Below are 25,965 nucleotides of genomic sequence, written 5' to 3'. Positions count from 1 at the left end.
GAGTAGCCAAAGGCTTTGCCGGCACAACTCCCCAGACCCCTCATTTAACAGCAGCAAAGTGCTGCCAGGGAGCAGGCTGAGTTTGTGCGTGTGTGCATGCTTGCGTGCGTGTGTTCGTGCGTAGTGATTTAAAGTGTATTTATTCTGTAGCTTGTAGCTCGGGGAACAGCCAGCGAGGCTGCCAGAGATGAGCAATGATGGGGTGCACACAAATACACACACTTATACACACATGCACGCACACACACACATCTACGATGGCTGGGCCTCGCCACTGGGACCCAACGATCTTCACTTACCCTTCACCCTCTTGAAAAGAAGAGAGAGCGGAGAGGAAAGGGAAGATTATAATATGCTGAGAGATCGAGACAAGGAGCCGAGAAGGCACACTATATGAATGGAGTTACCGTACAACAAGAGGAGGGAAGGAAGGGAAAGGAGAGGAAGAAAGTAAAATAAGGAGGGAAATGGGTCAGAGGACATCAGGAGCTGATAGGATGCAGAGAGAGAGCAGAAGTAAAGTAATCTTAATCTGGTGAGATACATGAGAAAGACACTGCTAACACACATACAGCACATACTGTATATACTGTATGTACTGCATATACACTCAGGCATATTACATTGGTAATGCCACCTTCTTATCTGACAAAGATGAACAGCAACACTGACCAGGTTTCTCTCTAATTTTCTTCTGTGTGTGTGTGTGTGTGTGTGTGTGTGTGTGTGTGTGTGTGTGTGTGTGTGTGTGTGTGTGTGTGTGTGTGTGTGTGTGTGTGTGTGTGTGTGTGTGTGTGTGTGTGTGTGTGTGCGTGTGTGTGTGTGTGTGTCAGCATGTATACATGCATGTGTGTATACGTGTCTGCATGTACGCACCAGACAGTGGTGTGCCATGCCCCTTACTAAGCAGGTTGGATGGATGAGCATGGGCTGTGATTCTGACAACACCACACCTCATTATCACGTAACTCCTGCTGAGACAGGGAGAGAGTCAGAGACAGGGAGAGAGAGAGAGAGACAGGTGGGATGGGGGAGATGAATAGTCAAAGTTATTCATTAACAACTTTTTTTATTCCCCACTCTTTCTCTCTCAGTATGGACACTGAGATGAGCACTGGAACACACTGCACCATGTTTCCCTCTGGGTTCCAGTTCACACAGAGTCATGTCTTAGATTATAGTCAACAAACAAAAAGACAAGAAAAGCTATTGGTTTTGTTATCACCACCTCAGATATAAGATTTGATTTAACTTATCCAGAAACTATATAATATGCATTTCCAATTTGTCCACATATTTCACTGTTCTGTGATGCTTTAAGATTTATTTATTTTGATTAGGATAATGCACATTAATCAACATTTCTGTAAATGCGCCAGAGTCGGCTAGTTTTCAACTGTAGTCCTAGTTGCATGCAGTTTTGTAGTTTAGACTTACAAATTGCATTGGGTCTATTCATCTGCAAATGTAGTTCATTTTGTGTATTTTTGTAAACTGGTAAGGCCGTTTATGCTACCTGAAGACATATATATATATATATATATATATATATATATATATATATATATATATAATAAATCTATTACCTGGAACCAAACCCATCTATTATTTGAAAGCTGGGACCCGTACCCATGCAGATCCGAGAAATGTTGGACCCAAAACTAGGGGACCCGGGAGACACATCTGTTTGGCACCGATTTCACAGCTGATTGCTGTTAACAAGTTGATTTACAAAAACAAATTTGTGTGTTACCTAATGTAACGTTAGTAGCCTTGTCCTCTGTGCATGGCCATCTTCCTTGCCAAGAAAGTTGGTAAAATACATCCAGCTTTTCTGTTCTAACTTAGACTGTTTGCCCTTTTGAACTATAATAACACTGCTAGTTGTTGTCACAGCTGCTACCGTTGTTGCTGATCTGCTATCAACTGGCTAATGGCCTTAGTATCACAACAGGAATCAACAGTCTGCACAGCTTTTCTGAGAATATGTGGAGCACACTTATTTCACAGCTTTTCAAAATATTCAAAGCCACTTATAAATGTGTCCCTTGTTGTGCAGTGTCATTATATTAGCTTCTTTTAACACGCCATATTTGGCTGTTAGTGCCACCAAGCTGCAAATTGACAAACACTAGCAGACATAAAGAAAGAATGGTAACAACTCTGGGGTAGTCAGCTGTGTCCAGACGGGACGACATGTCTATGGTGCTAAAGATTATTATGCACAGAGGGGAAACAGAGGAGAAAAGAAGAAAGGGAGGACATTTGAGAGAGAAGTGACAGAATTAGGGAGGGCAGAAAGAGCGAGAGAGAGACAGAAACAGAAAAGAGTGAATGCTCATAAGGAGGAGAATCATAACAGGCCCAGATCAATGTGGAGCTCTCTGTAGACTGTCCAATTAGGCTAATGAGTTCAGGGGATTGGCAACGGCTCGCTCACATACACACACAGTGCACACACATTGTACATGATTAACCTTTAAAAAACATGTTCATCTGCAGCAACTCATCCACAAACATATTTATCATACCATTTATCATATCTTCTGAACCTTTTAGACATTTAGAAGATCCAAAACAACTTTGATGCAAATTCAAATGGCATGTACTGATGTGTGTTGACCTGTACATTCACTCAAAGCCATTCATTTTGTTTTTTGCTACATCGTGCTGATGCCTCACGCAGTGTCGTAAAAGCCAGCTTATTGCGCTTGACATCATACTGATCCTTGGCCACAGTATAGCCCTGTTCTCAGACACCTCATGATCGCAACAGTGAGCGTTGCCCTATTCTCAAAACATTTTTTGCACAGTGGTTGGAAGATAGGCTTAAAACACACAGGGAGAATTCACAATATGGGAGTAGGATAGGAGAGTAGGGTGGATGAGAGGAATTAAAAAGGGCTGAAAGGCAAGAAAATGAGAGGGTGCAGAGGACCAAGGTGAGAGCATTGCGTAGAGTTGCAGAGAGGAAAGGAGATGACTTAAAATGAGGGAGAAGATCCCATGGAGAGATCTGCACAGAGGAGGGGAGAGGAGAAGGAAATATGGGTGTGGAAACGAGTGGATAGTTAACCCTCCACTGAGACATGGAGAATTACTATTGATCGGGCTTAGCATGCTTTTTCTCTTCCCTGTTTTTCACTCCTTTGCCTCCCTCCTCTGTTCCTCTTCCCTCATTTTTTTCTTCCTCCGCATCCCTCATCCAGCCCTCCTCTAACTTTTTTCCTGTAACCTCTATTCTCTGCAGCCAGTTTATAGATACCATAAATTGTGAAGACACTGTTTAACTTTTCATTTGTCACCATTGCTGTCTGCCTGGCTGTTGGTCTGTCGGTCTCCAAACATCCTTGGGTTGAATGAATGAAATGCTTGTATGTGTCTTAATGTACGTATTATGCACCTTATTAGTTCAAATGTATTTCTAGTAGTAAGTGTGTCCAAGGATGCATTCCTTCCTCAGTTTGTTTGGTGGATGACGAGTTTTGAAAGATGCTACCATCATCAGTTAGACCATGTATTCACGCTAGGTTGGCTGTAGCCTCTTCGTCTTATTTGCTGACTGTTTGTATACCAGTGCAGATATATTTAACAGCAAGGCAGATGCAGGCAGAGGCAGTGTTTTTTTTTTCATTGTAATGAAGAAAATTAGAGGGTTTAAAAAATCTCTCATGATAAGCTTAACTTCATGAAGCCACCGTTTCACCACATCATGGAAGGTTTAACATCTTGAGTATACCTGTACTCATAGAAGCAAATGTTTTCAAATACACCCAACACTGGCTGAGAGAATATCATTTTTGGCATACTGTCAACTTTGGATTCCTTCTGCCAGTCTTGCAGTACACAGGTGTCATTTCAAATGACACATTGAAAAGTCACTTGGTTTTGTTGGTTAGTCTTGTTGGCTTCATTGAGTGGTGAGTCTTGTCTCCAAAGTTTCTTAGAATAAAGGTATTTATTATAAATGCTTATATTCTTCTAAATGCACAAAGACTAAAGCATCTCTTATATGAGCAGCTCATTATGCTCGAAATGTTCTCTAATGAAACTTTTTTCCAAAAAATTCACATCATCCGGCAGATCCCGGCGGACGTCCGCTGCTCTGCTCCGCGGGGAGCTCCGTGCGCTAGAGCCTCGGAGGGAAAGCAAACGCCGTTCATCTGCCCACGCTGCCCACACTCAGATGACACAGAGCTAGTTTAAACTTGGCAAAGTATCCCTTTAATTTGTAGAAACCTGCTTTTTCAGTAAGGTCAAACTAAGGCGATGACAGCTGTCTCACACCGCACACACACACACACACACACACACACACACACTCACACAGCCACAGACAGTGTCATTTAGGTCGTCTTCTGGGCGCGGGTGTCAACATGCTTCGGCACTGTAGAGTTTGAAAGGCAGTGCAAAGCTGGGTGGTGATGAGGACATAACAGCTATGAAGCCCTCCGGGTCCTTCAGTGTATCATCACACACACACACACACACACACACATTTTAAATCAATGTCCAGATCTTGACACCATTGTATGGGCACTGAAGGGGTCTCTTCAGACAAGGCGGACTGTGTGTGTGTGTGTGTGTGTGTGTGTGTGTGTGTGTGTGTGTGTGTGTGTGTGTGTGTGTGTGTGTGTGTGTGTGTGTGTGTGTGTGCGTGCGTGTGCATATTCTATCCCTCATGGCTCCACCCTCCATCTCTGCAATTTGCTCCTTTTATCGCCATCAGGGGAGCAAATGGTTTCTATAGCGACAGGCACTAGGAATTTCTCTTTAAAATTTTTTTCAGTTTTGAAGCCCTGGAGAGTGAGAGTGTGTGTGTGTGTGTGTGTGTGTGTGTGCCTGTGTGCCTGCACTAAAAGCCAATTATGTTTATGAGCCTTTTTCCTTTCTTTGTGGGATCGTGATGTTAGGATTTGCACACAGTACTTTATGATGTTACTTTGAATAGTTGTGTTTTACATATGTTTTATGTTTACATTCCTCATTTATTCAAATTTTTGTTGTTGTCTGAAAATCCCTATTTCCCTCGGTGCCCATACACACAGTTGACTTAGTTTCAGACTGATGCTAGATGTCACATTGTCACTCTGCATGTCTGCCCAGAGGTGGTCAAACCTCCAGACATGACGAGGTTTTTCATGAGGATATGTGTCATAGGACCTCGGCAGATGGACACACACACACACACACACACACACACACACACACACACACACATTAACATGTCGTAGCTCCCTCTGAGGCATCCATGTCCTCTCTGTCTGTCGCTCTCTAATGTTTCTCACATTATTATGCCCACAAGGAAGTACATATTTTCAGCATCAATATCAGGGGGAGAGTTTGGATCCCAAAATCCTAGTCATTGTCCTCACTGTTTGCCGTTCCACTGAGAGAAAAATTAGGAAAGATAATGAGAGGACAATCAAAATGTATTTCCCCAACCAAGGACAACCACAAACCTCTGCAGGAAAATGGCATTAAAATATCCTAAATCCAGATTCCACACTGCTACATCTAAACAGAGGTGGGTAGTGTAGCCAAAAATTGTACTCAAGTAAAAGTACTGTTACTTCAGAATAATATGACTCAAGTAAAAGTAAAAAGTAGCCATCCAAATAATTACTTGAGTAAGAGTAAAAAAGTACTCGGTGAAAAAACTACTCAAGTACTGAGTAACTGTTGAGTAACGTCTGATTTATTTTTTAACATAAGCATTCAATCAGACGGACAAAAATACTAAATAATCATCTTTAGGCAAATTATAGTTCATCCAGTCAATAAAATAAATAAAGATTAATTAATTACAAAATAGCTTACATTAAAATAATCCAGGTAAATTCAAGTACTTAAAAAATAAAATACATAAAATAATAATACATAAAAATAAATAAGCACAAGTAACACAAATTTCCAAACCTACTTTTTTTTACCAGGCTCTGCAGGCAGAACTAGAACAAGGTAATGGAGCTGCTGTTTGGCACTTTTACTAAGGTACACATGCTTTCATTATGAGGCCAGAGGCCTGGACTACGAAGCAAGATTTGGGGTTAACGAGGTAACTTCAGGTTCACCAGGGTTTTCTTTATCACGAAGGTGGATCACTTGATACCGGGTTCAATCGCCATGGTAACTCATGCTGGACGCCTAACCTGGTCGGGAGCAGGTTATGTTGGAGATCAGAGATCAACCGGTGTAAAAGCACCGCCTACTGACCAATCAATAGGCCTACTCGATTGATAACGGCATCACCGTTCTTATAGAAGATCAGGCGGAGCTCGGTGCGGAGAGGGAGAGAGAGAGAGGGAGAGAGAGAGAGGGAGAGGGAGAGAGAGAGAGGGAGAGAGAGAGAGAGACGGGGGAAGAGTGCGCTCATAAAAGTTAAAACATTTAGAGACCGACAACGCCGTAAACATTCCCTGATGGGTATATTTATGAAATATATAGATTTGAATGGGAGGGAATTACATATCGGCTATTTCTCTGCTTCTTGAGCCAATGCGCACAGTGGTTTGAATTATGTTTTTTATATTTTTTATTTGCTCTCACGATCGCTTCCACTGGCAGGATTGCAACTGAAATAGTAGGCTAATTATGGCAGTTTATGGAAAGCACAAGTGTAATTATGGTCAGATCTTGGTCCTGACTGATGGGGAAGTGATATTGATAAGTGTTGATTTACGCATCAGCGTCGCCTATTTTTTGTTGCCAGCTGACGAGACTGCACAACTACGTTTGATTGGTGAACAGTCACGTACGTGGTAGAGCCTTTGGCGAAAGTCTCTCTCTCTCTCTCTCTCTCTCTCTCTCTCTCTTTCAAAATAAAACATTAAAATGAGGCGTACGCGGGGTGAATACAAACAATGACGCGTAGAATACCAAAGAGGTAAAAAGAAAAGTAATGAGCTCATTGTAGCCCAATGTAGCGGAGAAAAGTACAGTTTCTTCTTCACAAATCTACTCAAGTATAAGTAAAAAGTATAGTGATTTAAAACTACTCCTAGAAGTATAATTTTTTCAAAAACGTACTCAAGTAAACGTAACGGAGTAAATGTAACTCGTTACTACCCACCTCTGCATCTAAAATCATTTAATGTGCATGTGTTCTGTACTCAGTGACTAGCACACAGGAGTCAGCAACAATGTGAGAGTCTTTGCAGTATAAATAATAGTGTGTGAGTGAAAATACATCAGGCGAACTTCAACAGGGCCATGATGACACAGACCTTCTCCTCATTGACAAGTGGCTTTGCAAATATGAACACAATTCAAATCTCAACAAATGTTGTTACTTTAATATTTCCTTCACTGCAAATTGCAGCACCACAACTGCTAAAACTTTTGTTACCACCAAGTTTGTTGTGGTCACAAAATGTAATCTTTAGAAATGTGTTCCTAAAAGAAGAATTTGTAAAAAAAGAAAAAAATGTTGTGTTATACAGCTACATGTGTAGTACACATAGTAGTACACATCACAAACATTGATAATATGGAGTACAGGCCTATAAACCTATCCAGAGGCCACCTGTAGACCCTTAAGAAATCTGGTCTTTATTATTGTCTTGTTATGTCTAAAAAATAGGCCTTATAATGTTTTAAAGAGTCCTTCATTGTTTTTACAAAAGTATTTTAGGCAGTAATGTTAGCCTAAGGAAGGTCTTGTAGTTTGAAATGTTGAAAAGAGAAATAAACTATTTATTTGGAGCCTAACAGTGTGCAGATCTCTGTGTGCTGCAGTGATGTTAGTTATACAACTTGATTCTATGTAGTACGTCTTAGATCGAACTTGGTGGACCTAGTTATACCCAGCATTTTGCAGTCATAATTGTATTTTAGAACACCAAACAGCAGAAATGTTTTTACTCCATGATACACTGTTAATCAGATGGAAAAATTGCCTCACCCTTTTCAGCTTTCTTCAGTTATAAACTAAGGTCTGTATAGTTTGTTTTTACTGCCATTAAAACAGTTATTAAAAGTATTTAAATGTATTATAGATTTAAATAGTTACCTAAATGTTTACTTATTAGTGCACTTTTTAAACTCATGTCATCTGTTATATATATTCTCCCCGTCCAAGTTTTAAAATGGGTAAGTGAATGATCAAGTTCCGTCCACTGGAGACTTTGCAGATTGGGGCAATATTTTTGAGGGACATAAACACCAAAATATTTGGATATATAAATGAAGCACTCAGATGGAGAAGAGCTGCTTCTTCTACATTCTTCTCTGTATTTTAGTTTTCTGGTTTCCCTTTTCTCTCAGCACAGATTGGGCTATAACCTTTAGAAATCTGTGTATTTACTTTCAGACGTATGTGTGTGGTCCTGAGTGTCCCCTTGTTCATATTGTTGGCTGGGCTTTGGAACACTAACTCGTTGAATGTGATTTATATCGTGTGTGTGTGTGTGTGTGTGTGTGTGTGTGTGTGTGTGTGTGTGTGTGTGTGTGTGTGTGTGTGTGTGTGCGTGCGCGTGCGCGCGCGTGTGTGTTGACAACTCTGTGAAAATGAGAAATGCACACACTCACACCCAGGCCAGCTGCTTGTGCTGCTTTGAATCCGCTTTGTCTTCTAAGAGATGGATTGTAGGCTGTCAGTCATGTGTACAGGGTGGAATTCCCTGCCAAAGACTCCACTGTCTCTGCCATAGAGAGATAGGACAACACACACACACACACACACAGAACACAGGCACTCCGATACACTGCTCTGCATAATACCCTTTGCCAGCCTCCCCATGTTCTGAAATGGCTTTGCTCCAGCCGAGGCCACATTTCCTAGCCAGTCTTCTCTCTCACACACACACACACACACACACACACACACACACACACACACACACACACACACACAGCACTCAGCAGACGCTAAGCCAGGCTCCCTGCCTGCAATGTAACCCTCCTTGATCCTCCATCAGACACACACACATACACTCAGACCCACTCTACCCTGCTGAGTGGCAGAGTGCAAGCCATCCACCTCTTGCCTACTGACAGGGAGTAGCAGTCTGTCAAAAAACATCAAACCAAAACTGGCTTAAAGGTCCAATCCCCTCAAAAATCCCGTTCTGTCCAGCCCGATGGACGGGGTTCAGTGGGAAGCACTGAGTGGCAGTGGGCGGATTTAAACGGCTTCCCCTGCTGGATCCATCTCAAAGTAACACTCATGCTCTTTCCTCTGTGTCAGTGAACTGTTAGTCTGTCTGGCATTTGATTGGTGGATATCAACAACAAGAAATTGTATTACCATAAAGGCCACTTCATGGTTCATAATAAAATCAGGAGTAAGTGAAGGGGATTAGTAGTATTCATAGGTGACAGGTGCTGCTGCAGAGTTGCTCAGCATAAGCAGCGAAACTGAAAGCTTCATCTGGCTTCTGGTGGTTGTTAAGTTTAGTTGGTCAAATCCAGTAGCTGTGTTTCCCTCACATCTCCACATCACACTTTATTCTCTGCCAAGTGAGTCTTGGTTGTTTCATTTTAGTTTGAATGCAAAGCTATACACCAAGAAATGCTTGTTTTTTGCTGGCCTTATTTCTCTGGACATAAGCCAGTTTCAAGTCCAGTTTCTCGCTGCATCATGTTCCTTCTTGTCTTAACATGTCTTTTTGTTTTGGGGTCACTCTCCATCTTACTGTCTATTTATTTATTTTTGACCCCAGTGCCTATTGCATTCCTTCATGGTTTCTTTGCATGTACTGAGGGTCTCAGGTCAGTTGTATAGCAGGTAGACAGGCTACATTAGGTAGGCTTCTTTTGGCTCTTTTTCATGCTTTTGCATACATTATTTACCTAATTTATTATTTACCTCATATAATTGTGTGCTTTGTGATTGATGATGAATTAGGCTTATGTAGGAGCTTTCTATGTAATGTCTAAAGTTGTAAAGTTTCTAAGTAAAGCAGGCCTTTTTTTCAAGTTGGACTTGAATGGAGCACCATAACATGTTTTGACCTCCTCAGTTTGGTAAAGTTTTCTCCGAGGTTCAGTTAGGTGGAGGTATGACAGCTCCCTGTGTGTGTTTGCTCCTCAGTAAGGAAATTATTCTGTCAGGCTGTGCGTGCCGCTGGCCAAGATATGACTGTTGTCATCTCCCGCAGATTCACAGCAGTGGGGTGTGTGTGTTTCCGTACAGCATATCAGAATACACACACTTGTACATTTTCTTTTCTTTATCGTGCTGCAAGTCACCTTGGAACAAGACTTAAGAATCTACAGCCACGGGGCAACCTCACACCCGGCAGAGTGTGCGACACGTGTAGGGCTGAGTCCTTGGCAGCGGCCCAGGTTCAAATCTGACCCACAGTCTTTTGCTGCGGGTCATCCCATCTCTCTCCCCCTTTCCTTTCATTCTCCAGCTGCTCTATAATAAAAGGTAATAAAAGCCCAAAAAAGAATCTACAGCAATGCTAGCAACTCTGTGAGACTGTATTGCACAGTGCTTTGAGATACATGCTAACATGCTTATATTTACCAGTTATAATGTTTACCAGGTTGTTAGTTTAGCATGCTAACATCTGCTTATTAGTACAAAACACAAAGTACAACAGACACTGATAGGAATGTTATTTATGACTAAAGACATAATGTCTTTGGTCATAAAGTAACATGTATTAGATCACGTGTAACATGTGTTAGAGATATTTCACTGGATAGGTGGAAACTTTGACCTGCTGATGGAAAGTCACGGAATGACCAGAGTGGTTAGTATTCATCCTCTGGGCACCATGAATGTCTGTACCAAATTTCATCCATCCAGTAGTTGTTAAAGTGCTCATATTATTATTTTTTGGCTTTTTCCCTTACCTTTATTGTGTTATATATCTTTTTTGTGCATGTTATAGGTTTACAAAGTGAAAAAGCCCAAAGTCCCCCCCAAGGGACTTACCATCTCCAACAGAAAACCCTGTTCACCAACTGCTCCAAACAGCTCTACTGTAGTCCAGCCTTTACTTCAGAGACAGACGTGGTCACTTTGGAACACACGGTATAATGCTCGCCTAGCTGCTAGCGTGGCACGCCCTCATACTCTGCTTCTGACTGGCTAGTAGTCCTTACCTAGCTACTGTCAGGGCACGCCCTCATACTCTGCTTCTGACTGGCTAGTAGTCTTTACCTAGCTACTGCACATGTGCGACTCCCAACAAAGATGGAACAGTACAACAAAAATATGATGTTTTCTGAAAATTAAACCATGTAAACCTATTCTGATATGACCTCTTAATACAATGATGAACCTGAAAATGAGCATAATATGAGGTCTTTAAGATATTTACCTAAAAACTGGGCGCCTGGGTAGGTCACCTGGTAGAGCGGGCGCCCATATATAGAGGTTTACTCCTCAATGCAGCAGCCGCGGGTTCGACTCTGACCTGCGGCCTTTGCTGCATGTCATTCCCCCCTCTCTCTCCCCTTTCATGTCTAAGCTGTCCTATAGGAATAAAGGCCTAAAATGCCCCCCTCACCCCCCCCAAAAAAAGATATTTACCTAAAAACTAAAAATGTAAATGTTAGCGCTAGAGGAAAAGTACATTATGTGGCAATCCATCCATTAGTTGTTGAGATATTTCAATCTGGACCAAAGTGGTGGACCGACTGAAAGACTTCTCCATCCCTAGAGCCACAATGCTAGCGTGGCTAAAAAAGCAACATTAACGGTCTGATATGATATCTCTCCTTACGGTCATCTTCTGTTTTAGTTAGTGAATTTACTAGATTATCATTAAAAATCATGTATAAAATCCCATACAGCAGTTTCCACACATGCTCACTCTCACACACACACCTCAGTAAATGTCAGACACTCCATGTCTCCAAATGTCTGTACTGCCCTGAACAAGTCAATGTCCATGAAACTGCTCAGCTCTTCCTGGAAACAGAAAATATTTCTGTCTGTCTCCCCCCCCCTTCATTATCTGCGGTGTGCGATTAAGGCAATGATGCTGCCCTTTTCACAACACTTCAGCAACCCCAGCACTATAAAACTGGAAAGATAGAATACATAGAGCGATAGAGGAATTTAGAGAAATAAAGAGAGATGACTGATGAAAAGCTTTCTCGTATAGAAGGTGTCAAACGTCGATGGGTCTGTTCAGCATTCAGACCAGCTGGAGCCAGAGCATGTACATAACCGCATTATGGACAAGCTTTTATTGCACTAACATACAGCACATTTATACAATAGCCACTACTATCTGTACCTTAAATTACGCTGAAGAATTTTGACCATGTTCCCAAGTTAATATGTCAGCTTTGAGCTGTGAGCTGGACTGATGTGACCCAGGTTTATCTGGGGTAGCCAAAAATGAACTGAACAAATCTTTGTTTTTTGTTTTTTTAACTGAACTGAGGTTAGGCATAGATTAAAAAAGTAAAGAGAGAAGCAAAGCTGTTGTGCTCCTCTCGGCCTGCAATAAGCAGTCCATCCACATTAGTTCTGATCACTGGCTGCCTCCAGGCTCTCTCTCTCTCTATCTCTCTCTTTCTCTCTCTCTCTCTCTCTGTCGCGCTCTCTCTCTCTCTCTCTCTCCTTCCACCCATCTCTCTCTCTCCTTCCCTGTCTTTGTTTACCACGTAGAGGTTGATTTATGTCGGCTGCACTTGGCAGAGTTGGGTGGTGTGGGCGAGATACAGCAGCTGAAGGGTAGAGAGAGGGGAGACGAGCAGGAGGGAAGCGAAATGAGTAAGGCCAAGTCGGACTGATGTATTAGGGGAGGGGAGAGAATGATGAGCAGAGAGGAGAAACAAGAGACTAATGGTTGGATGAGAATAGTAAGCAAGGAGGGAGAGATTACAGGATGGAGGAAGAGGAGGGAGGTTGTGTGTGGAGACAGGGAGAGGTGTTGGGCTGGCCTCAGGTGTCTCACTCTCATTTGTATCTTTTATAAAGCTTCTTCAAGTCAGAACAGTCTCACACTGCACATTACCGTTACTTGTACAGTTTAGTCTTCCTGCTGAAAATCATAGTCAGGATAGGTTAGGTTAGAGCTGATTATATTCCGTAGAACTTTAGTGATTCCTTTGGGAAAAGCAGGGCCATTGTAGATCACCCAAGCAAATGGGGTTTACAGTATGTTAACATACACCGCTGGCAATTCAGTCAGTTGTATTGAGCATGAATGAAAATGTGCAGAGCTTTATTCACAGAACGGTTTTTCACAGATTGTTTTAAAGGGACAGAAAAACACAAATACAAATGCTACAATGTGCATTATTAGTTTTTCTAAAGGTGATGTGATGTGTTTTTTAGGCTACAACATTTTTCATCACATACAGCAAACATCTCCTCACTATCTGCTAGCTGCCTGTCCCCTGAACACACTGTAAAAAACATCTCCTCACTATCTGCTAGCTGTCTGTCCCCTGAACACACTGTAAAAAACATCTCCTCACTATCTGCTAGCTGCCTGTCCCCTGAACACACTGTAAAAAACATCTCCTCACTATCTGCTAGCTGCCTGTCCCCTGAACACACTGTAAAAACATCTCCTCACTATCTGCTAGCTGTCTGTCCCCTGAACACACTGTAAAAAACATCTCCTCACTATCTGCTAGCTGCCTGTCCCCTGAACACACTGTAAAAACATCTCCTCACTATCTGCTAGCTGCCTGTCCCCTGAACACACTGTAAAAAACATCTCCTCTATCTGCTAGCTGCCTGTCCCCTGAACACACTGTAAAAACAGCTCCTCTATCTGCTAGCTGCCTGTCCCCTGAACACACTGTAAAAACATCTCCTCACTATCTGCTAGCTGTCTGTCCCCTGAACACACTGTAAAAACATCTCCTCACTATCTGCTAGCTGCCTGTCCCCTGAACACACTTAAAAAACATCTCCTCACTATCTGCTAGCTGTCTGTCCCCTGAACACACTGTAAAAACATCTCCTCTATCTGCTAGCTGCCTGTCCCCTGAACACACTGTAAAAAACATCTCCTCTATCTGCTAGCTGCCTTTCCCCTGAACACACCGTAAAAACATCTCCCTCTATCTGCTAGCTGCCTGTCCCCTGAACACACTGTAAAAACATCTCCTCACTATCTGCTAGCTGCCTGTCCCCTGAACACACTGTGGATAAACATTCAGCACTAGTCTGACTGGCTCAACAAGCACTGCAAAGCACCACCAAACATTAACTCATCTCAACCAACTCCTTCTTGTCGGTTATTGGCTGGAACACTGTTTGTTATGTTTGGTGGTGCAGGTTGGCACGGTTTGTTTTTGTTGCCGTTTGTGGAGCCTGGGCTGTCTACAGAGACCGCGTTTTTTTACAGTGTGTTCAGGGGACAGGCAGCTAGCAGATAGTGAGATGTTTGCTGTATGTGATGAAAAATGTTGTAGCCTAAAAAATGCATCACATCACTCGGAGCACCTTTAAGTATGTACAAAGATTAATAAAAAAAAAACATCTACATATTATGCAAATATGCCTGGCCGATTTCGAGAGAATGACCCAAGCAGGGCTTGGGGTTAAAATAAATAATGCCCATTATGTCCCACCTGAGGGGAGTATAAATTGCAGATAATTATGGAACCGTTTTTGTGCTGCATGCTAACATGTTGTTTGACTTGGAGGGAATGACATCTGGCTGTAGATGTTTTACCTGATGTGTTTAGTATTCTGGTTGACTCTGAGGGATTTGCTGTGTCAGTTGTTTTATGTTCTTAGTGTTTTTGTGTATTTTGTATTGGCATGTATGTGTGGTTGTACTGCTGCCTGCCTTGGCCAGGACACTCTTGAAAAAGAGATTTTCAATCTCAACGAGTTTCTTCCTGGTTAAATAAAATAAAAATAAAAAATAACATGCTCACAATGACAGTGCTAACATTCTGATGTGCTGCAGGTCTGTTTCCTATGTTCACCATCTTAATAAAGCATGTTATGTTAAGTGTGAATCTCATGGTTATGCTAGAGGAAAAGTCAGGGGATACATTGTGAGAACTATACATGTCTGTACCAAATTCTTTGCCAATCTATATCGTCGACGTAGAGATATTTTAATGGATTGGGGAAAAACTTTAAACCTGCTGGTGGATTTGGAGGAGAAGTTAGAGGATCACCCTGCTCATTAGGGTTCATTCTCTGGGCACCACAGATGTCTGTATAAAATGTCATTGCAATCCATTTGGTAGTTTTTGTGATGTTACACTAAAATGTCAACCTCGTGGTAACACCAGAAGAAATTCATCCTCTGGGGGCAATAATTGTCGTACAGTAATATGGACACAATGTGTCTTAAAAACAAAACACTGGGTCACAATACTTTTTTGAGATAAGGCTTTTATGACATTAAAAATGGTCTTTTCTCTCCCTCCCTTCCTGCAGCCGGTCAGTTGAGCCAGTCGGCTCACTTCTCCCTCCAGCTGCCCTACACTGTGCTGGGCCTCGGACGCAGCGCCAACTTCTTGGACCACCTTTTCGTCGGCATCCCCCGGCAGCCTGGAGAGACGGTGAGGAAATATGAGAGGCTTATGTTACCTAGACACTTGACAGCACTCCTGTAGGAGCAGCCCTATGGTCTCTATGGTCTCACAGATGCTTTGAGGGAGATGCATTTATTTATTTTTAGAGAGAAGGAAATAGGTGTGCTGAACAAACCTTCAACCCCCAGGGCGCAAATTGCGTCAAATTCATAAAAATGTATACTAGAACACTTATAATACCACTTACGCGCCCAATCAAGTCATTTCTGGATATAAAAGTGTATGGCATGCATGGCTGAGACATTTAATGTCAATGTGATAAGTCTAAGAAAAAAAGGGTGTGAGAGACAAGCAGAACTCGCCTTGGGATCACGATGTTACAAACTAGAAAATCTTTCAAATCAAATGTAATTGATGGTAAGCCATATTCAAGCACTGTTAAAGTGAGTTTAAAAGCAGAGAGCAAAATAGTTATTTCACAATGGGCATTTGGTCTGAGCATTATGAGACTTGTTTGAAGGGTATTTTGTGAAGATTCAGAAAAGGGATTTCCCTTTATGTATGTTCTTATCAAATAAGAAACGCTGAACAGAAACAGCATTGTTTTCCTCATCTTGCAAAAACGTTTAATTCTTGGTTGAGGTTGTTTATTTTCTTATTCAAGCACCAGTTGATGCTGGTGATGAACAAAACATGTGATAAGTGGTGTTTATAGAAATTGTCAAATGGTTATGTCTTCATAATGTTTGCAAATGAGGGAAATACAGGAGTATGGGAGAAACCTGTAGTCCACAAAATGTTTTTGTTTTCCTTTTTACATATTTGTGAGATGATTGATAAGTCTGTGTTACGCTTTACACAAAAAATATATCCTGCTCAATGAGGATACGTTTTTAAGAGGCATATTTTGCAGCCTTCATCATTAGAAATAGTCAAATTTTGGCAAAATAAATATGATGACATACTGAGGCACTAGAGGTGAGACGCGGCAGCGAGAAAAAGCTATTTCCTTTGCCTCGTCTAGTGATTAAAGAGAAGAAGAGAGGTTGGATAGACAGTTTCTTTATGGCAGATAGATTCCACATCCCGCTTATAATGTATCAGATAAGTGATGACATCACCCAGGGGATTGCTAAAGGTGCAGCGACCTCCCCGCTTGAATAGAAATATCAACACCCCCCCGTCTTTACTTTGAGATTCACACACACACACACACATGTAGAACAAGCCTGAGTGTAGAGGATCTACTATATGAATGACTGGATGTGTGTGCCTCCTGTCATACTACAAGCCAACATTATATTAATAAAGTCAATAATTGATTAGGTTCATGTTTTAATCTCTTCGTCGGACACATTTCTACAACACACTTCTTCAGATGTCAGCGCTCTTCAGTTCCGTTCTCTCACCATCTCCACATTCATCATCTCTCTCTGTTCTCCCTCTCTCTCTCATGTAGCGCTTGTCACACTGAATACCAGGCCCCTTTCCCCCCTCCCGCGTGGTACCAACATCTTCGCCAAGCAGCTGATTAGAATTGTAGATGTGTTGGTCTGTGGCTCAAGCTGTAGTGCATCTCACACGCTTCTCTTCCTATGCAAAGAAATCTTTTTTTTTCCTCCTCCTTGCCCATTCCTTCTACAAAGTGAAATTCTACAAATGAAAATGAATGCCTAAAGACGGGGCCCATACGGCGAGTAGATTTTTTTTTTACCCAGAGGGACTAGGGAGTGGAGTAACTCCATCAGATCTACCTGTAATGACGAGGTGGAGCTTTGGAAAGCTCTTAAGCAAAGAGGAGAAATCCTGACCGCTACACCGCCCTGCTCAGCCGGCAGGTCTGGATCTTTCTGTTTGTAGACTCTCTTTATCTACTGTATCTCTTATTCTTGTTTTCTTTCTCTCTCAGTCTTTATATCTGTCCTGCTTCCATTCTCTCGCTTTCTCCCCTGCTGTGCCTTTTACAATGTTCTCCTCCACAATGAAAGTTTCTGCCTGCTGTTTCACAGAAGGAGAGGTTTTGTAAAATCTACTTGGATATCTTCCATCTTCCGTCCAATCATTGCTCTCTTTTATTCACCCCCTCCCTTTCTTTCTCTGTGAGTCTCTCTCCTCCTGTTCACTTATCTTCCGCCCAGGGGATTCCCTTTGCTGCTCAAAGTGGTTTACTTCACTAATCAGTCCCCTACTTGTCACTCTCTCTCTCTCTCTCTCTCTCTCTCTCTCTCTCTCTCTCTCTCTCTCTCTCTCCTCACCCTCCATCTCTGTGTCTGTCTCCCTCACTCTCGCATAGTGTGCCAGTTTCCCTGGCTTTGAACCAGAGCGTCTCTCTTTCTCTCTGAAGACTTGGGAACACTTTTCTCTTCCAAACAGCCAGATCGGATCTGCTCCCAGGCAGCAGTAGTGGAGGCTGACTCGTCTCTAGATCTGCTCCCCCGCCAGTTGCCGCACCGACGGAAGCGCTTTCCAAGAGCTAAGCGACAGCGGCTGGCGGCGGGAATCTGCTCGTTATGTAAAAAGCGATGCCGTCGTTGCACGCTTGTTCAGAACAGCTGCGAGATGTGATTCCTCTCAACTGATGAAGAACGGAGAGCCACAATTAAAGAGCAGCGCCACTTCCTGATTCTGCCAAATGCAGAACTGGACATTCCTACAAGCATGATTACAGCTTTTAAAATCATCAATATGATGCCCTCTACCCTGTTTATATCGCTAAACTCTTAGCCCCTAACGAGCATGAGCAGGGGCAACATTTTACTCAGAAGAAGGTGAAAAAGAAAGCCAACAGAAAGTGATGCTGGGCTTTTTTCAGAAATCAAAGCACTGTTGTATGCAGAGGTTAAATACAGTCCTGTGTCTGTCTGATGTCAGATGTCATCATTGGGTGTTGAGCCTTAAGGAGGCAAATGCTGCTAAAAAGGAAACTTGAACGTAGGCAAAGTCAAACCGCTGTCAAACACAGTGCTGCAGGCAAATGTTTTTATTTTCCGTACAACTTGAGTTCTGATGGTTAACTCTTCTGTCCAGTTAAACACCCAAGTGCCCAAATCCTCTCACAACTTTTAAAGGACACCCAGCTACAACATAACTAGCAGGAGACTAAGGGAGCTGTCAGTCAAGCCCAGTGTACGCCCACACGGTCTAGAGAAGAGGTCTAATCAGGCAACATATGTTGAGCTCCATATTTTGTATTTAAGTTACAGGATGAGAAAAGATGATGTATATTTCATCGAGACGGAGACTGAGATTACGACTTGTTCTGCAGATGGCTGAACTCTCACACACACACAGCCACAGAAATACATATTCATACATGCAAATACGGTATACTGTACACACCCAGATGCACAGCGGCTAGGAAAACTGTGTTGCTTCCCACAGTCAGTGACATTTATTTCAAGTAGCAGGTTGTCTGTGGCTTAAACGCACATCTTAAAATAGACACTCCACCGTAGCTAAGGAAAACCATGGGACCCTATTACATCTGCCCCTGAGGACTTAACATACATATTCTGAGTGTGTGGAAATCTGCATGTGTAGGCGTATATTGTTACCATAATGTATTACCATGGATCTGCATAACCAGTTCATGTGTTTTCTGTATCTTTTTAGGAAATAAGGAAGAAGGAGTGGACGGCCATCATTCCCAACTCTCAGCTCATCGTCATCCCCTTCCCACACAATAAGCCCCGCAGGTACACAAACTCTTACGCTCGTAGATATAGAGTGTGTAGTGTACAGATAGGTCACACTATCAGTGCCTGATTTCCTCGTTCACAGCAGTGTAATTCGCTAGGAACCCTGTTGATGCTTGTTGCTAAGGATACCGTTCAACTCTTTAAGCGCGTCATCTTGATTCCTCTTCACGACATATTCAAGTTAATGTTACCTCAACTCGATACAGATAGTGTTCCTGTGGTGCGTCTTCACAAAACAATCTCTTCATACACAGACACACACACACACACACACCTCGCAGCATGTGTTCTCATGTTATCATGACATTGATCACATGTAGCTCAAACCCCAGGAGGAGCTCCAGATGGCTACACACACACACACACACACACTCACCCTCCTCCATATAGCCACATAACACTTGTGCACAGACACACACCAAGTGTAAAATGAGATCTAGCTAGAAAAACCAGGTGCCTTGGTATTCTTCTCACATGCAGTCTAAACTAACAGATTGGGAGATGATGAATGTAATATATCAAAGTGGTTGGATTGCTGGAAACATATACATGTTCTTAGAAACCAGAAAGAGAGCAGTGCTTCATTCAGTTCAGCTGCCAGAAGAAAGGGAAAGAGAGATTTATTTATTTAAACTTAACGAGAACACATTTTCAGCTAATGTGTGCCATGTGGTAATTACATTGTTTTTCTCTCAGATGAAACATAAAAAACAGCATATGGCAAGTCTTCTTTTTATTTCACTTTCTCTCAAGTTGGAGCGCTAAGTTGTACCTGACTCCTAGCAACAGTGTGTTGCTGACGGCCATCGCATTGATCGGAGTGTGCGTCTTCATCCTCGTCATCATTGGCATCCTCCACTGGCAAGAGAAGGTCAGAACACACACACACAATGGTGTACTAAATGTTGGCCTCTTCCTGGTGATTTACTGCTTTAGTGTGTGTGTCTGTCTGTCTGTCTGTCTGTGTGTGTGTGTGTGTGTGTGTGTGTGTGTGTGTGTGTGTGTCCGTGTGTGTGAGAGAGAAAGAGAGAGCAGATTGGTCACAACCAGCAGCAGATGGGTCTCACTGTCCCTGTCCTGTAGTCCTCTAGCTTCCCACTGAGACACACAGACACACTTTCTTTCTTTTTCCCTTCCTCTATCTCTCTCTCTCTCTCTCCCTGGGCCACAACCTGGAAGGACGTTCAGCTGTAATTGCCTGCTTCTGTCCTTTCAGCATGGCAGATCTGCTGTTCATTATTGCCATAAATACACCCTCCAGGGAGTCAATGCATGGTTTTCCGCATGTGTTTTGTGCTTCCTCCTGGTCCGGTTGTTGTTTCAGTCACACACACACATAGACAGTATGGCCACATATACCCAGACATAGCAAGGTTGGGGACACACAGACACAAACAGTATTTAACAATGTTTCTTCCAAATGTACTTTTTGGGGGCGTTTCTTAGGATTGCTTCCTTTTTCCTCTACACACTGTGGTAATGCTGTCTGCTGGGCTGAGCTCTGCAGTAAGTTGCTGGCATCTTCTCCAAGCCATCTGCCGCGGGAGTGTGTGCGTTTGATGTGTGCATGTGTGCGTGCGTGTGCGTGCATGCATGCATGTGTGTCTACACTCAGGGTGGCATGTGTGCAGGGTTACACACACACACACACACAGACGCACTCTAATTGCCCTCCTTTTTGGATCCGTGGGCGCGAGCATCGGCTTTATCTGAACTAACACTGCATTTATAAAAGAAACACAGCTGGTGCCTGAACCAAGTGTCTACACACACCTAGCCGGCTCAGGTGGATAGGAGGACATATGTTTGTGTGGGGGAAGGAGGGGGGCTTGAGGGCATGTTAGGGCTGAGAAACAACAGAGTGAGAGGAAAAAAAAGAGGAAAATGCTAAGTTGAAAAAAGTTCTTCACATGAAATCAAATCTGGCATGTTCATACAGGCAGAATGATGGGTTTGAAGCCACAAAGAACCAATGTGTTTGGCTTTGATCCCTGTAATGTGCTGACGCTGACCAGTCGGAGTAATCAAACAATGTCTGCCTTGTTCACTAGTTCCCCAGTATAGTTGCAAAGCGGGAGGAGCCGCTGGTTCCGGGAGTGTTTTTGTCATAGTGATTATCCAGTTTCTTTTAGTGGAGAGAGACTAGAGAACATTCAGAAAGCTTTGTTGTTGCAAATCAGAAACAAGAAACAAGAAACCGTTGCTGGATATCCATTTAACACTGACTTTAAACTGCTGAATGTATTATCAGGTTTCTACCAAACATAATCTCTAGCTTCTGTTCCTGTTAGCAGTGCACACAACACAATGTTATGTTTTGTGCAGATGTTTCACACTAAAATGGGAATTCATAGTTTGCTTTTGGATTTTGAAGAATGGGAATGTTCTAACCCAGTTCCTCAGCTCTTGTGAGCCATTCAGCCAGGAGAGACTCATGCCCATCCAAGTCATGGAAGTTTGCCAGCTGTGAGTCTCCTCTCGTTGTCTGTGCAGAAAAATGAATGATTATTTTACTTACTGAAAAATCTCCTCCCTCTCCCGTAACTCTGTACACATCACCTGAAATCAACCTGAAAGAGAAAAAGGTCAAAACCCTTAAACACTTTTGTTTGAAGTATATATAAAGAGTATAAAGTATATAAAAACAAATGTATATAGTATATACACAGTACATGGGGAGGTCTTTACCCAAATGTGCCTGTGTATAAGTGTGGCATTCTATCAAACCATTTTACATTGTGCTGTTGTTTGAATTTAGGCTCTCAGTAGCTCAGTCTGTAGGGAGTTGGGATGGGATCTACAGGGTCGCTGGTTCAAGTCCCTATGTGGACCAAAGTACAGAGTGTGGACTGGTAGCTGGAGAGATGCCAGTTCACCTCCTGGGCACTACGAAGATGCTCTTGAGCAAGGCACTGAATCCCCCCCCCTAACCACTCAGATGACTGGCAGCCCACTCACTCTGACATCTCTTCATTTGTGCATGAATAGGTCCTGAGTGTGTGTGTGTGTGTGTGTGTGTGTGTGTGTGTGTGTGTGTGTGTGTGTGTGTGTGTGTGTGTGTGTGTGTGTGTCATGCCTGTGTGTAATGCCTGTGTGTAGTGATTTCTATCAAAAAACATAGTGTAAATTGTACTTTCCCCACAATATAAAGTATAAATTATAAATGATTACTCATTGGAAGTGTCATAAAGACATAAATGCTAAATAAATGCTAAGATGAAAAGAGAACCAGCAATAACACACTTTATGTATGCACATACATAAGGGATTTGGAAATATTTAAGAACTTGTAAAACACAGCTTTATGAACTTAATTGAGAAATCCTCATCCATGCCTCCTGGGGGGTGGGGGTAGAGGGATCTGGCGTGCTTCTCTCTTTTTTTCTGAGCCGGGCTTAATCACTTTTATGGCTATAAAAAAAAACTGTGATGAATTTGTTAAATCATTCCTGCTGTTTTCTGTGATCTTCTCCAAATGTGATGTTGTACCTATGAATATTTTACCACATGAGCACTATATCATAATAATATTAATAGCGTTTGTAGTTTTGCATGTAATGGAATGCCGATTTCTAACCATGAATCAGAACATTTCCATTTCTAGTTTAAGCAGTCGAACAGTGTTGGTCTAAAGCTGCGCTGCAGCACTTTTGTCTCTTTATCTGGGCTGGACACACACACCTCCAGTGTCCCTGCACGGCAGCACTGTGTTCAGACGCACAGCTTTTGAAAACTCAGCACATTTTGATTTCTTTTGAAAAACTCGGCTGGCCTTGCTAACTAAAAGATGCACATCTTGACCGACAGGCTAATGTGGTGTAACCTTCTGCACCATCCAGGGAATTACGATTGAGGGTGAATTTTGAATCCCGGTCGCTAACATCCTCATCCTCATATCTCATCTTCTCCCACCTCTTTTACGGCGGGCCATCCACTAAGGTCAGGGCGAGCCCACTGATTGACATTTGGCATTTCTGTGTGTTTGCGCTGCCGCCTCTGGTATTTGCTCTTCTAATAACGAAGTCAGGTTGAGGGCAGAAGCGCGAAGACGTGCTGTCCTGCCTAACAAGCTAACAGGGCTTTTACACAACTCCGGCGAACTTCTGTGCCACGCGATATTAGCTGGGGTGATAATGGAAATGAAACAGAAATATCCATATGAATATATATAATTTGGAAAGTAATTATTAAAAAAAAAAAGATGTAGATGAAAAAACATGTTATGAAGAAGAATGTAATCAATCTCCTCACCTAAGATTCATCATCTTGATGCAGGACATGATTAATATATTGACATTAGAGCCCAGTGAGACTACAGCATACCTCACAGTAGCTTTCCACCTGCTCTCAGACGCATCACTGTGTCATTAAAACCTTCAGATGGACACAAATCAATGCTCCACTGCTTAATGATGACTCAGGCCTCAGGATGACAATTTGGTGGTATCCCCTGGATAGTCAATTAAACCAGGCTTCAACAGCAGCACAGACTATTGGCTCGGCTATCCAGAGGAAAGAACATCACATCAATCCATCTGCTCCTTCCAAATACGTTGCTCTAAAAAAGAAAGGGAAAGAAGCACGGCATCAATCAATACGAGGCGCTGGTATCTTGGAAGATAGATGAAGGCTTTATTACAAATCAAAACTGACGGGATAAAAAATGCAGTAAATGTGTTGCTGCCCATCATTTGGGTGCAGCAAATGAGTCAACATCAGGGAAGGAGTGGCTGTCCTTTAAAAGGGGACAGTCTTCTCAAGAAGTCTTTTCTCATGTACTGAGACTGGGTTGTGTCGTTCTGTACAAAAACATGAGCTGCTCTACTGCAACATTTAGACAGTGTTGAGGGAATGGAAACAGAGGATTGTTCCATTCAGATCCTTTAAAATTGATGCCCATTTTCTTCCATCCTCAGTTCATCACTGATCTCACATAACAGATCTAAATGCATTATTGACTGCACTGTCACCCGTCCAGATGATATGGGATCTCTTTTTTTCTTGTGTGCTCAACTACTGTCAAATGGCGGCCTCTAAAAACGTGTGATGACCATCAAACCTCTTTCCAATGTACTGCAGTATAACTTGATGTCGGGTCTTTTCTGAGCCATTAATGACATCTTCTACGTATTCATCAGTACAGAACATGTTAAAGGGTTACATTACTGATTGTGTGACACATGAAGTTAGACCACAAATCCTTGACTGTGTATGTTTCTCTGTGTGTGTGTATGTGTGTGTGTGTGTGTGTGTGTGTGTGTGTGTGTGTGTGTGTTTTTCAGAAAGCGGACGATCGCGAGAAGAGACAGGAAGCCCACCGTTTCCATTTCGATGCCATGTGAAGGAAGAAAGTTGCATGATGGGAGAACACCCTCTCCTGTCCTCCTCCGCCTAAGCCTCACCCTCTTTTCCCCTTCACACACACATTTTCACTCAGTCTCATTTCAAGGGCCAATAAATGGATCCTCATTTGCCCCAAAACGTTTCTTTTTGATATTTTCTCCAGTCCCTCAGACAGATGTGAAATATTGATGTTCCATTTCATTTATTCATTCCTGTGTTAGAAGTACAGGAGCTGCAACAAGGCCATGGAGACACAGACATCCTAATGGAGATCACTGATTACTTTAAAGCAGGGATTTCTTGGGACTGGCAGCATGATCATCAGTGGTGTTATTAGAGTATTATTTTGACCAAATTATACAGGTTTCTGTTGATACACCCAACAAGTTAGTCCAAAATTGCAAGCTGTTTATTCACTGGAAGGGAAGCACCTTTGGTACCGAGTGTTAAAATGTGTAATGTTACTTGAAATCCATGTGTATGTTACTGTCCATTGTCTTTGTCTACTTGTTTTGCCTCTGTTGTTTTCATTTAACTGAGATATGGGGAATAAATGGTGCAAGTGGTGCAAAGTGAACAAAACGGACACATGCAACATCATGATTCTGAGAAACATTTTTCTGCTACCAATCTCAACAAAAATGATGAATTGCCTTCGGGTCGGCCGAATGTGAATTCATCTTTTCTCAGTTGATCTAATCACAGTGCATCGTGTGAGTGCCAAAAAAGGTTTTCTGTGTTGCATCCTGCAAATTTCTAATGCTACTGCATCAAGGCTCAGCACACAGGCTAAAAGACTTTTGAGTTTTTAAATTTTGAACTGCTGAATAAGGCACAGTTTACTCCAGCTGTAGTTGTCATTTTTGTTGTCTTTTTAAAGTTAATCAGGCCAAGCGCTTTAGTGTGTTCAGATATTTATTTCACAAGAATGAGCTCATGCCTTTCCAAGTGGTTTGCACTTTTAACTAATGATTAACTGCAGGTGTATGTAATGTATTTTGTTTTGCGGATTTGATTTGTAAATGAATGTTCAGACTACTAAATGTGTTTACTTACTGAGGTTGAGAATAAAGGTTTCTCCTGCTTAAATCAACTCGGTGTTGCTTAATTAGTGTATTATTAGACTTCATGCCTTTTTCATGTTGCACTCTCCTTATAGCTGCTCTTGAAATAATTAGATACACATTAAGTCACAAACCCATAATTTACCACTTATAACAATGCTTCCACTGAAACTCATTTCTGGGAACATCTTTTGTTTATTTTGTTGCTGGTAAGCTAGAGGGAAGTTTACACTGAAAATAATTGTCTTTATATGCTCTCATTATCTAAATGTGTAGTGAGTTGAAGCAGCAGTGAAATTAAACTGCCTTTAATTTTCCAGAGAACCCCTGGAGGCCGCTTTGAGCACCCCCCCTGGGCCCGGCCCCCCACTTCAGGAGCCACCCTGCTAAATAATGCATAGAGAGAGTAAGCCTTCCCTGCATGCTGCATGGCCTTT

The 25,965-nt window shown here is 42.3% G+C and overlaps 1 protein-coding gene across 1 annotated transcript in view; it reads left to right on the top strand.

The window, feature by feature from the left end:
* Positions 1–25,557, top strand: part of itfg1 (integrin alpha FG-GAP repeat containing 1) — a 166,172-nt gene extending 140,615 nt beyond the window's left edge. Inside the window, exons 15-18 of the mRNA XM_039795224.1 lie at positions 15,326–15,450; positions 19,036–19,118; positions 19,875–19,992; positions 24,404–25,557. Of these exons, the coding sequence (XP_039651158.1) occupies positions 15,326–15,450; positions 19,036–19,118; positions 19,875–19,992; positions 24,404–24,463 (386 nt within the window). The 3' untranslated portion in view covers positions 24,464–25,557. The remainder of the gene's footprint in view (positions 1–15,325; positions 15,451–19,035; positions 19,119–19,874; positions 19,993–24,403) is intronic.
* Positions 25,558–25,965: the final 408 nt, after the last annotated feature.

This window comes from Perca fluviatilis, chromosome 3 (assembly GCF_010015445.1).
Source record: "Perca fluviatilis chromosome 3, GENO_Pfluv_1.0, whole genome shotgun sequence".
Taxonomy (NCBI): domain Eukaryota; kingdom Metazoa; phylum Chordata; class Actinopteri; order Perciformes; family Percidae; genus Perca; species Perca fluviatilis.
The sequence above is the reverse complement of the archived record's forward strand: the minus strand, read 5'-3'. Positions and strand labels throughout refer to the sequence as shown.